General features: G+C 43.2%; 1 protein-coding gene across 1 annotated transcript in view; it reads right to left on the reverse strand.

Moving 5' to 3' along the window:
* Positions 1–7,149: 7,149 nt before the first annotated feature.
* The window catches only part of si:dkeyp-19e1.3 (uncharacterized), a 114,256-nt gene continuing 109,199 nt past the window's right edge, over positions 7,150–12,206 (reverse strand). Inside the window, exons 13-14 of the mRNA XM_029758487.1 lie at positions 10,626–10,778; positions 7,150–9,895 (exon numbers count right to left, since the gene is read on the reverse strand). Of these exons, the coding sequence (XP_029614347.1) occupies positions 8,226–9,895; positions 10,626–10,778 (1,823 nt within the window). The 3' untranslated portion in view covers positions 7,150–8,225. The remainder of the gene's footprint in view (positions 9,896–10,625; positions 10,779–12,206) is intronic.

Here is a 12,206-nt window from a genome sequence, read left to right on the forward strand (position 1 = left end):
ATAAAGCAAACGCTTGCAATTGTTGAAAAGCATATATTCAGTTCATATTATTCATATTTAATTCAGTGTTTGAAATTAAGGCACCCTTCTTAGTAGCCTATTCTAGCAGGCTATTAGGCAGCACAAAAATGTATTACCTCGAAACCGCCTTGCTATTCACGTTGAATAAATTAGCCTTTCAATTTGAACTAAACAAGCTGCTAAATCATTCAGTTTACATCTTAAAACAAACAAACACTGGCTTCTGTACCTAGCTATGCAAACCATACAATCAGAAACCCAGATTTTAGTCAGTAACATAGACCCAATACTACTGAAATAACAAGGAAATAAGCTGTCATGACTCTCCTGTAAGGATCTAAAGGATCGGGTTGCGTGGGTCCGCTCTACAGTGCCCTCTCTCTACCGCAGAGGGATGAAGTTGGTTGTTTTATGACGGTCGTAAATACCTTGTAGAAACTCTGCCTTCGGGCTCTGCAGGATTGAGGGGAAAGAACCCTCTTTGTTACAAGGAGATTCCTCACACCAAAACGGTAACATCAAAAGGTTGAATAATGAAACAATATTTCTGTAATCCAAACAGTTGGAATGGTCCATGGGTACTGAAAGAAGAATTATGTCAGATCAGTTGTTGTTTTGGGATCTCATTAAGGACGGTATAACATAACCATCTCTGAATGTGTACATTTCCCAGTTATCAGATATACATCTAAATGTTGTGGAACTTATATGATTAAATATGAAACTATTTTTGAGAAGATGAAATGTGATGTTAGCCTTGTAAATGAGAATAGTTTTTCATATAAAGGTTTCAACCAGTCAGTGACCACACCCACGTGAGCACAGACATTATGCCGGCGTCATGGAACGTCCCTTTTGCCAGAGTTTATAAAAGGACTCGCTAACGAAATTTACATTAGACCAGAGAACGTGAGGATGCAGTCCACACACTGAAATGGTTGCCATTTAAATGGAGACCAGTACATTGCCGGGTTGCTACGGGTGTGTAGAACGTACCCTGAATAATCAACCATTCAGAACAAGCAGGCGGATGGTGTTGAACCGGACATCATGAATGGTTAGACTCAACCCGACCAGTATACATGCAGCGCGAGCTGAATACGTCACAAATGGTCAGGAACTCTCGACGAGTGAAGCTAAAGACTACACGTCTGCAGCTGTATATGTAAAATGTGAGCCGATTCAGGAAAACAGGCATATGTCGGAAGTCACGACTTCACATGAGAGTAGTTTGAACGTATTTTTTTTTTTGGCATTTGCCTTAACAAATTTGTATGGCATCTGTAAATACGAATGCAATTGTTCAATTACGAGCCTTGTTGGTTAAGCCACATAAAAAGACAGCAACCCTCCCACTAGCCATGATTAGCTGAGATAATGAGAGGGCTGGACATGCTGAGAGATGAGCTCGGATTGGTCTGCCAAACAGAAGGCTTTTGACTATATGACCGGGTCAGTCTGTTGGTAACGCAGCTTTTTTTTAACATTTTTAAATGTAGCTGCACAAGTGTTGCTCTCAACGAAACACTAAAAAGCAATTTTCTCAAAAGTAAGGTTACAAGTTTATCAACTTTCAAAGCAGAATTACTTTCCCATTGTTCATCAAATGCAGTGTATGATATACCATTTTGTAGCTCTGAGTCTCTACTTTTATCCAATGTAAAAAACAGAAATTCAAATTTTGCTACATAAGATCGAAACGAGGTTGTGAGTCAAAGTCAGTAAACTCGACCGAAGACGAGAGACAAAGAACAATTTCCTCTCAAAATCAAATTAAACTTCGTCACATGCGCCGAAAACAACTTTAGGCCTTAACGTGAAATGCTTACTTACAAGCCCTTAACCAACAGTGCAGTTCAATGAGAGTTAAAATAATAAAAAGTAACAATAACATAACGAGGCTATATACAGGGGGTTCCAGTACCGAGTCAGTGTGCGGGGGTACAGGTTAGAGGTAATTTGTACATGTATAGTACGTAGGGGTGAAGTGACTATGCATAGATAATAAACTGTGAGTAGCGGCAGTGTACAAAACAAATGGAGGAGAGGGGGTGTCAATGTAATAGTCCGGTGGCCATTTGATTAATTGTTCAGCAGTCGTTCAGCAGTCTTATAGCTTGGGGGGTAGAAGCGGTTAAGGAGCCTTTTGGTCCTAGACTTGGCGCTCCAGTACTGCTTGCCGTGCAGTAGCAGAGAGAACAGTCTATGACTTGGGTGACTGGAGTCTCTGACAATTTTATGGGCTTTCCTCTGACACAGCCTATTATATAGGTCCTGGATTGCAGGAAGCTTGGCCCCAGTGATGTACTGGGCAATACACACTACCCTCTGTAGCGCCTTACGGTCAGATGCCGAGCAGTTGGCATACCAGGCTGTGACGCAACCGGTCAAGTTGCTCTCGATGGTGCAGCTGTAGAACTTTTTGAGGATCTGGGGACCCATGCCAAATCTTTTCAGTCTCCCGAGGGGGAAAAGGCTTTGTCGTGGCCTTTTCACGACTGTCTTGGTGCGTTTGGACCATGATAGATCGTTGGTGATGTGGACACCAAGGAACTTGAAACTCTCGACCCGCTCCACTACAGCCCCGTTTATGTTAATGGGGGCCTGTTCCGTCCTCCTTTTCCTGTAGTCCGCTTTGTCTTACTCACATTGAGGTAGGTTGTCCTGGCACCACACTGCCAGTTCTCTGACCTCCTCTTCACCACCCTATTCTAACAAACAGAGCCCGTTGAACAAGCTACAACTACGAAAGACTGATTTCTGGTGGACAAACCAGAGACTTTGTCAAATTACTCCCCAGACGGACCGGCGACTTCAACAGAGCCATACAAGCGTAAATATGTGTTGCATTTCTAAATCCGAATGAGCGGTTGTTAGGGTGCTAAATATCCATATTTACAATAGGCATATTTTCCACATTAATGTACAATAAGCCAACTCTGTCCCCACCCCTTTCCATTGTCTACCAAGTCGTCATATCGGGTTAGTCCACTAGGGACTTTTCATTGCATTGTGTAGTAATCAATGTGTAAGCTATCCTGAATGTGCGTTTCTGTAATTCTGTGTGATTATTTAGTTAGTAAATAAATAATTAAGCCAATTTGTATATATCGCTGATTCACCATTTATGCTAGGGTTTGTGCAGATAACCAAGAGTTTTGCGACAATCAGAATGAGACAAGGTAAATAAGAATGAATTAATTCACTGTGACTGATGTAAGAGATTTACATCTTTAGAGTTTAGTTGGGAGATAGTAACTTCTTAAATAACTTTTCCCGTGGTGCCCCGGATTACTACTTAATTGTTATATGATTAATTTAAATCGCATAATTGAACGTGGTATGCGATTATTTTATAAAATAACAGTCAAAACACATTAATGATAGTCAAGACACGACAAACCCAATTATAATGGTTTGTAATCTTAACATCTGGCACATAATGACAACACAATTACCAGAAAATAGTCCTAAAGTTCAGCCAAGTGATTCTTTGCAAAGATTTCACATGCGCAAAGGGGATTTAGCAGTCAACAAGTTGAGTCGACATTCATTGTTTTGGAAACAGATTTGGCGAGTTTAGTAAAAGCAGATTACCTTTTCTTGTGCGACAATAAAATTTTTTTAACGTTGTTACATCTACATTCCGTGTTAATTCTCCCTAACTTTATGGAAAAATGGTTTATTCGATAAATATAGCAATTCCTCTTTTTTATGTATTACCTGGACGGAGAAAATCCAAATGATCCATAAAGGGACCAACTCAGGAAAAAAAAATGTCACCCCTTACGTACGTCGACGTCTGGGTGTGCAAGTTTGTATATTATTTCCATTATTACTTCATCAAATCTCCAGTAATCAATTATACACACACACAATCTCATTTTTTCCGTTGGAAATCTTAGGTACTCACATCAACCACTCCATGTGGTTGATCCAACGACTCGCCATCGCCAAACTCGCAGCGGAACCCAAAACCCGGCTGGCTGGTCTTCAGGGACTCTCTAGCCTCCCAGAAAAGCCTATAGAAATCCCGCTACCTTCTAAAATAGCATCCCGCGCACAATAACACCCCGAGGTCTCTAACAAAAATGGTGCAATATTCATCCCTCACCAAATTCCTGTCTTTTATCCAATATCTTTGGTGCCAGATCATGCATTTTCTTACAGCCGTCAGTGGCAAACACTGAACTGCAAGAACTCAAAAGGATACAAATTGATGCGGGAGGGCTAGGAGAGTTGACCAATCAAGTTCAAGTTGAGATTTTTTTCCATACCCAGTTCTAAATCCACTGTCAAAATATCCTCTACCAGCCAGTTGAGAATAGGGTTAAAGGGTTAATTGTGGGTAAAATATACCATACTCCGATTTTACTCTTTAACTGGTCTGTTCTGTGGGAGGAAAGAAAGAAAACGCAAACATTTTTCTTTTTTTATACAACATTTGTCAAAGTATGTTCTTGTTCACGAGGTTGGTCTGAGCTCAAGGCACTGCCCAGATTAAGATATTGGTCTATAAGCTATACTTCGAAACTGGACACCAACAGATCCTTATGATGAAAAAGATATGCTTTAGTTTAAACCAACCCCTGTGAACAAGCCGAATGACGTCGCTCTTTTCAGAACATGGTACAAACAAAAAAGCTTTTCGGCCGGAGCCTTTCAAAAGAATGCACAGTAACCAAGGACAAAACAGACTCTGGAGAAAATAAAAGTAGAAGTGCGAGCGCAAAAATTTCAAACAGATGTCCATAACCCTCATATAATTTAATAAAATCAGTAAACAGATAAAAGGTCTGAGTCCCAAATGGCATCCTAATTCACTACATAGTGCACTACTTTTGTAAATTATACAAAGAATAGGGTGCCATTTGGGACAGATCCTATATTTCCTTGTTATGTTATGGCTGAAACTTCCATTCCTCCAAGAATACCTCTCTTCTGAATGCTGGTTTCTTTTGTCAAACAATCAACACTGACCTGTGGCTCTTCAACTACGGTTGTGTCCTGATTCTCGACACTTCTCCTGAAGCACGCACTTTCACCCTTTCTCTTGGGTTTAAAAATTGTGGAAACACCCTCCAGCCAATACTTAGGCTACGCCAATCGAATGCTTTTAAATTCATGGCACATTGAGAGAACTGTACATTTTGGGAGAAGGGTAAAGAATGTGGATGCAACTTAAAAGTACTATGAAGTTGACCCTACACATGTATAATTTTTCTCAAAACACATTTTTGGATTTTGTTCCATTGTTGATAGGGTCCCACAAAAAATGCATGTCAACACTGTTAAAGGTCCAATGCAGGAATTTTTAAAATCTCAATATCATATTTCTGGGTTACAATTAAGTAACTTACTGAGATAGTTTTTGAAAAACTAAAATGGTATAAAATAAACAAAAATAGCTTCTTAGCAAAGTGCAATTTCTTAAGCAAGAATTTTGTTAGGACTGTCTGGGAGTGATCTGAGTAGGGAGGGGAAAACTGAAAACGATCTGTTTTTGGTAGAAAGGTTTGGCCAAAACTCCATTCCACCAAAAACAGGCTGAAATTTCAGGTGCCCTTTTCAAACAGCACATACACTAAAAGGGCATTGTTTTAATTTTCACAATTTCACAGTATTATTCCAACCTCATAGTGTGGAAATGTATATAAAACACAGGAAAATCAAGTTGACTGCTCTTGGCCTTTAAGGTTTCTATTTCTCCACTAGGTGAAACTAGTCTTTCATTAATGGAATTGGGTAGGCTAAAGAATTATTGGATTTGCTAATAACGCCATCTTGTGTTCCCATTTGTTTTTATGTTGATGGTTTGTTTATGAAGTAAACATTCTGCGCATTCAGCAGGATACAACATCACACAATGTTCAGGTAGCAATATGTTATGTAGAGCAAATATGCCTCTGACATGTAGAATAACTAATCACGTCAGCTGTATTCAAGACATTCCTATCTGCAACTTTCTGAACCGTTTGCCTACTGAACATGGCTCTGCTTCACCTACAACACTTCTGTCTTCTTTGTACATATAGTACCAGTCAAAAGTTTGGACACCTACTCATTCAAGGGTTTTGGGTCTCTGGGTTTTGGTAGCTCTGGGTCTTCCTTTCTGCCACAGGAAAGGAAGACCCAGAGTTACCTCTGCTGCAGAGGACAAGTTCATTAGAGTTACCAGCCTCAGAAATTGCAATCCAGTTCAAGAAACAGACACATCAACATAAACTGTTCAGAGGAGACTGTGTGAATCAGGCCTTCATGGTCGAATTGTTGCACAGAGAACACTACTAAAGGACACTAATAAGAAGAAGACTTGCTTGGGCCAAGAAACACGAGCAATGGACATTAGACCGGTGGAAATCTGTCGTTTGGTCTGATGAGTCCAAATTTGAGATTTCTGGACTGCATGTGTGGTTCCCACCTTGAAGCATGAAGGAGGAGGTGTGATGGTGTGGGGGTGCTTTGCTGGTGACACTGTCAGTGATTTATTTAGAATTCAAGGCACACTTAACCAGCATGGCTACCACAGCATTCTGCAGCAATACGACATCCCATCTGGTTTGCGCTTAGTGGGACTATCATTTGTTTTTCAACAGGACAATGACCCAACACATACCTGCATGCTGTGTAAGGGCTATTTGACCAAGAAGGAGAGTGATGGAGTGCTGCATCAGATGACCTGGCCTCCACAATCCCCCGACCTCAACCCAATTGAGATGGTTTGGGATGATTTGGACCACATAGTGAAGGAAAAGCAGCCAACTAGTGCTAAGCATATGTGGAAACTCCTTCAAGACTGTTGGAAAAGCATTTCCCATGAAGGTGGTTGAGAGAATGCCAAGAGTGTGCAAAGCTGTCATCAAGGCAAAGGGTGGCTACTCTGAAGAATCTAAAATGATTTGTTTAACACTTTTTTTGGTTACTAAATTATTCCATGTGTGTTATTTCATAGTTTTGATGTCTTCACTATTATTCTACAATGTAGAAAATAGTAAAAATAAAGAAAAACCCTTGAATGAGTAGGTGTATCCTAACTTTTGACTGGTACTGTGCATAACCCTTCTCCATAAAATATCTACAGTACGTTATTGCTGTGATGTCACAGAAAGGTATCAAAACAAACTGGAATAATAGTAAAACAATAAAATGCCTTCGAAAATGCAAACGATATCCACAAGATGAAACAAAGAATACCAGCAAAATCCAAACAAACACAGTACTGCTTCTAACATAAAAGAAAAAGGACTCGACTACAAGCCCTTGATGCTCAATGAAACATGCGTCAGTATATACAGTAGTGACTAATGCACCATTGCTCTATCAACGAGAGAGAGTTAAATAGTGAGAGCACCTAATTTGAAGGTCTGCTTAAACATTGCTTGTACAAAATCTTTAAATAGTTTGGTAACCATGAACAAATGGCTTGTAAATCATCATATGTAATTTCCCCACGTTCAGTATGTAACATACGTTTAAGTATTAACTGCCAACTATTCATCATTACAAAATCATGAATAACAGGCCTTATAAATGTTATTTAAATAGTTTACAAATTCATGTTTTTAAGCAGTGTATAAGCAAATTCAAATAAGTTCAATAACCATATGGTCTAACTATATTGTATTGAGTTCTGTGAGCCTGCTCACATAAATTAAGTACTGGTATGGGATATAGGCCTTTGGTGCTTCACAATGATTGTATGCCAACTTGGAAAGCCCTTTGAGTTAAGTTCTTGAACAGAAATTCCTGTTTTCATTGGATGTTAAACTACTCAATGCTTAAGACACTTTACTGTTACAGGAAACAGGAACCGAAAGACAAACAGATTCCTACATGATGTAAAGACCAACTGGTCATATTGCCAAGACACATGCACAAACACCTTAAAACTACCTCCAAAATGTGAGGCAAGGCTACGGTTTCAAATTTAGGTGAACATTTAGAAAACTATTTGTTGCCATTAATAAGAAGGTGCAAACACCACAAAATATCTATACATAACTATGAAAAAAGTGATTTGCTCTCTCCAAAAACAGCAACTGATCACACTAAGGGCTTTTCCCTCTCCCTCCTACAAAATGGCTTTGTATGCTAGATGAGCACAGTATGTAATTGCAGCAGTCTCTTCAGTCCATTGTCTCGTTCCCACCCAGCCACGTGTCTGAAATTCTTTATGTTTCAAACTCTTTCAAACTATAGAAACCCTAAAAGGTTACCGATTTGGGCAGCTGGTGGCTTCCAGCATGCATTCTATAAAAGTCTGGGTTGGATTGCACTGAGGGGACCTCTCCTGCCGACTGTCCAGATGAGGGCCCCTGAAGCAGCATCTGGGCCGTGAAGGCAGGCAGGGCAGGGAGGGGCCTGTAGGTCTTGGGAAGTTTTTGGAACTGGGAGGAGCCCTGGTTCTGGTTTGAGCTTTGGCTCTGGTTGGCAGTGGTGGCTCTGTGTGTGTCCGTTAGGCTGCTGAGCCCAGTGTGGTGGTTAGGAGGAGGGCTACACTGGAAAGGAGCAAGTCTATCGGCGAAGCAGGGCGGCGGAGGAGGGATGACGATGGAGTCTACCACCCAGCTCTCCTCCTGTCCTTCATAGTCCGGCTCCTGCGGAAGAGAGGGAAGGGCTGAGAAGGTGGGAGGAAGAGGAGAGGGGCAGGGAGAGGCAGAGAGAGGGGTGGGAAAGGAGGTGTCGAGCAGGGAAAGGAGGAACACCGGAGGCGGCGGCGGTAGGGGATGGAAAAGAGAGGAGGATGAGGGGTCATCATCTAGCTCGGGTATGCGCGGCGGTGGTGGTAGGCCGAACATCCCCAGTGTTTCCTGAGGGCTGGTGCCTGGCAAGGGACTCTGCGGCAGGGCAGTGGCCGCCTCCAGCAGCCGGTCCATGAAGCAGTCCTCGTCGTCAGCCTCTGAGAGGTTGTCGTACTGGGAGGTGTTTGAGGGCCGGCGGTCCCCTGCCATCTGGGGCACGCAGAGCGACATGGGGAACTTAGTGGGCTTGAAGGTGATTCGGGGGGACGGCTTGGCAAAGGCGAGGGAAAAAGAGGGCCGCGAGGACGGGGATTCCTCCAGGATGAGGTCCAGGGACGTGGGTGGAGGTGGACGCGGACTCTTAGGCTTCGGTAGGGGTTCTACCCCTAGTGAAAGAGCCGAGCAGGGGGGCACAGAGTCCGATTTCAGCCCTACCTTGGTCCCGTCTCGCAAGAATGGAGGTTCGGGGTCCAGGGGTGTGTGGGTGCTCTCTTCCATAGAGTAAAAAGGTGGAGGGGGTAGATCTGGGAACTCCAGTGTCTTGGACCCTGATCCAGACTGCGTGATGGAAACATCCCCAACAGGGGGCTCGTAGGGCGGAGGCCAGTAACCGGGCTCTCCCTGGGTCTCTGGACCTGCAGATCGGGCCTCCATCCCCACTCTACTACCCCTACCCTCAGACAGACTTCTTTCTCCTCCTTTCTCCACCTCTGAGACATGGTCACTCGGACACTCCTCCACCCTATCCCTGACACCCCGCACCCCTGGAGTGGACACAACCTTATGTGGCTTCGGCGGAGGCTTGGGTGGGGTGACTGGACATATTTTAGGCCCTTCTGGCATCAGAGCCTGATTGTGGACTACCACTGGGTCCTGAGAGGGCATGGGGCACGGAGGGTCGTGGGCCCCAGGGATGCTGCAGGTGTCCTGGGTGTCCCCGGGACAGGAGGAGTGGTCAAGGGTGATGGTGTCCGGCCTGTGGGCCTCTATGTGGGGCTGGGGCTGGAGCTGGAGTGGGGGCTGGAGACTGGTCTTGGGCTGGTCCAGAGGGAGGGCTAGATCACGCTGGAAGGGCATCAGGAGAACAGGCCGCTCCTCACCGAGGGGCTTCTTAGGCAGCTCCTCTGACTTGGCTACAGTAGGGGAAGATATCATAGCAATTCAAAACAGAATAACTATTATAATATTAACACATGGTTGTAGTTCACTTGGCTTTTTATGTTTTAAACACTGACCCTGTTCAAATACTTAGTGGCAATACGTAACTTTTTGGGTGACCTGACCAAATTCACATAGAAATATGAGTTATAGATCTATCATTCACCTTGAAAGCAAGTATAAGAATCGATAGATCTGTTCTGTGTGCGCCATTTCAACGCATCCCATTCTTAACTTTTGTTTTTTGATCTTTTACTTTCGGTTCTGTACACCAGCTTCAAACAGCTGAAACAACAGTATTTTTGGATATGGAAAATGTATTTCACAGTGGTTTTGATGGTACAATGACTCTCTACACACTATACTAGCTTATTTTATAAAACTGATAGCAACCAGGAAATGGCGGAGTGATTTCTGCGTAGTGCAACTTTAAGAAATGCATCCTTGAATATGTTGGATTGGTGAAAGTATTAGGGTGGTAACCTTGTTTTCATCTATCCAATCACTTATAGATCTGTGCTTATCCCAAGGAAATGACAAAGAGGGGATGCATTTCTGAAGTATTTGAAAAGGGCCACTCTCCCAGTGTGAAAGTGAGCTTTAGGCAATTGACTGACTGACAGATTAACTGACTGACAGACAGATTAACTGACTGACTGACCAACCGACCGACTGTGGACTGATAGACTAGGCAGAGAGACCCACCTGATGGAGGGAGGTCCAGCTTCATCTTGCGGAGCTCGGCCATGGCCGCCTGCAGCTGCTCCACCACCACGTCGTCGAGTAGGAAGAATGAGCTAGACAGGTGCTCCTGGAGGAACTCCCTCAGGTCCTCCAGAGGAAGCTTCAGCAAGCGCTCTGATTAAACAGACACAGGAGAGCGCAAATTGTGATTTTTTTTACTAATTAATATGCAGACCAAATCAATCGACATTCTGACTCAGATAATGGCAGCTACGTTGACAGTGTGACACTGCCACGTTGATATGATCTTTTCTGTTAGAAAACCACTGAAAGAGTACAACTTTGCTGTCACTGATACACCTCTTCTGCTTGCCCGGAAGTCTTTCAGTATTTGATCTGAAACATTCAATAAGCTAATCAATCACCTAACAGGCTAAATCATAAAATAGTAGCCAATCATAAATAACAATCAAACAACAGCAAACATCAAGTGACGTGTTATGAAACCCATCAGCCAATCAGCTGAATTACTCAACAATCACAATACATCCAATAAAAAGACGGCATTCCTCTCTTCTCCACAGTAACCAGTGACCATCGGCATTATGTAAGCGAAGCAGCCAACCAACTGTGAGGCAACATGTGTAGCAACATGTGTAGCGATGTCATTCACGTGGAAATACCTTATAGATGGCAAGATGCCGCCGACAGACATGGCAGCTCTGCTTCTAGTTCCTAAGCAACTTTTTTTTGTGTGTGTGTTATTTCTTACATTAGCCCAGAAAGTTTGTTTTATTACATACAGCCGGAAATAACTTTTGGATATCAGAGCAGCGGCAACTCACCAGGAATACGACTTTCCCAAAGTGGATCCTTTGTTCATACCCCCCAGGGCAATTGAACTTATCCCAGAGGCTGCTCCAAGACACTGCCGGCGGAGAAGAGGTATTCGAAGTGGACTTCTAGTTCGACTCAGGAGGCGTGCACACCATCCACCGCTTCCGAGTATATTACTTGCTAATGTTCAGTAATGTTCAGTCTCTGGACAATAAAGTAGATGAGCTCAGGGCGAGGATCTCTTTCCATAGAGACATCAGGTATTGTAACATACTCTTGTTTCACGGAAACATGGCTCTCTTGGGATATACTGTCCGTGTCCACACAGCCAGCTGGGTTCTCAGGATATCGCACACACAGGAATAAAGAACTCTTCGGGGAAGAAGGTGGGGGTGTATGCTTCATGATTAACTACTCATGGTGTGATTGTAACAACGTACAGAAACTCAAGTCCTTTTGTTCACCTGACCTAGAATACCTCAAATGCCGACCATATTACCTCCCAAGAGAATTCTCTTCGGTTATAGTCACAGCCGTGTATATTCCCCCTCGAGCCGATACCACGACGACCCTCAAGGAACTACATTGGACTTTGTGCAAACTGGAAACCACATATTCTGAGGCAGCATTTATTGTAGCTGGGAATTTTAACAAAGCAAATTTCAGGAAAATGCTACCGAAGCTCTATCAACACATTGACTGTAGTACTCGCACTGCTAATCACTCGACCACTGCTACTCCAACTTCCGGGATGCCTACAAGGCC

This window comes from Salmo trutta, chromosome 7, assembly GCF_901001165.1.
Source record: "Salmo trutta chromosome 7, fSalTru1.1, whole genome shotgun sequence".
NCBI classification, from domain to species: Eukaryota; Metazoa; Chordata; class Actinopteri; order Salmoniformes; family Salmonidae; genus Salmo; species Salmo trutta.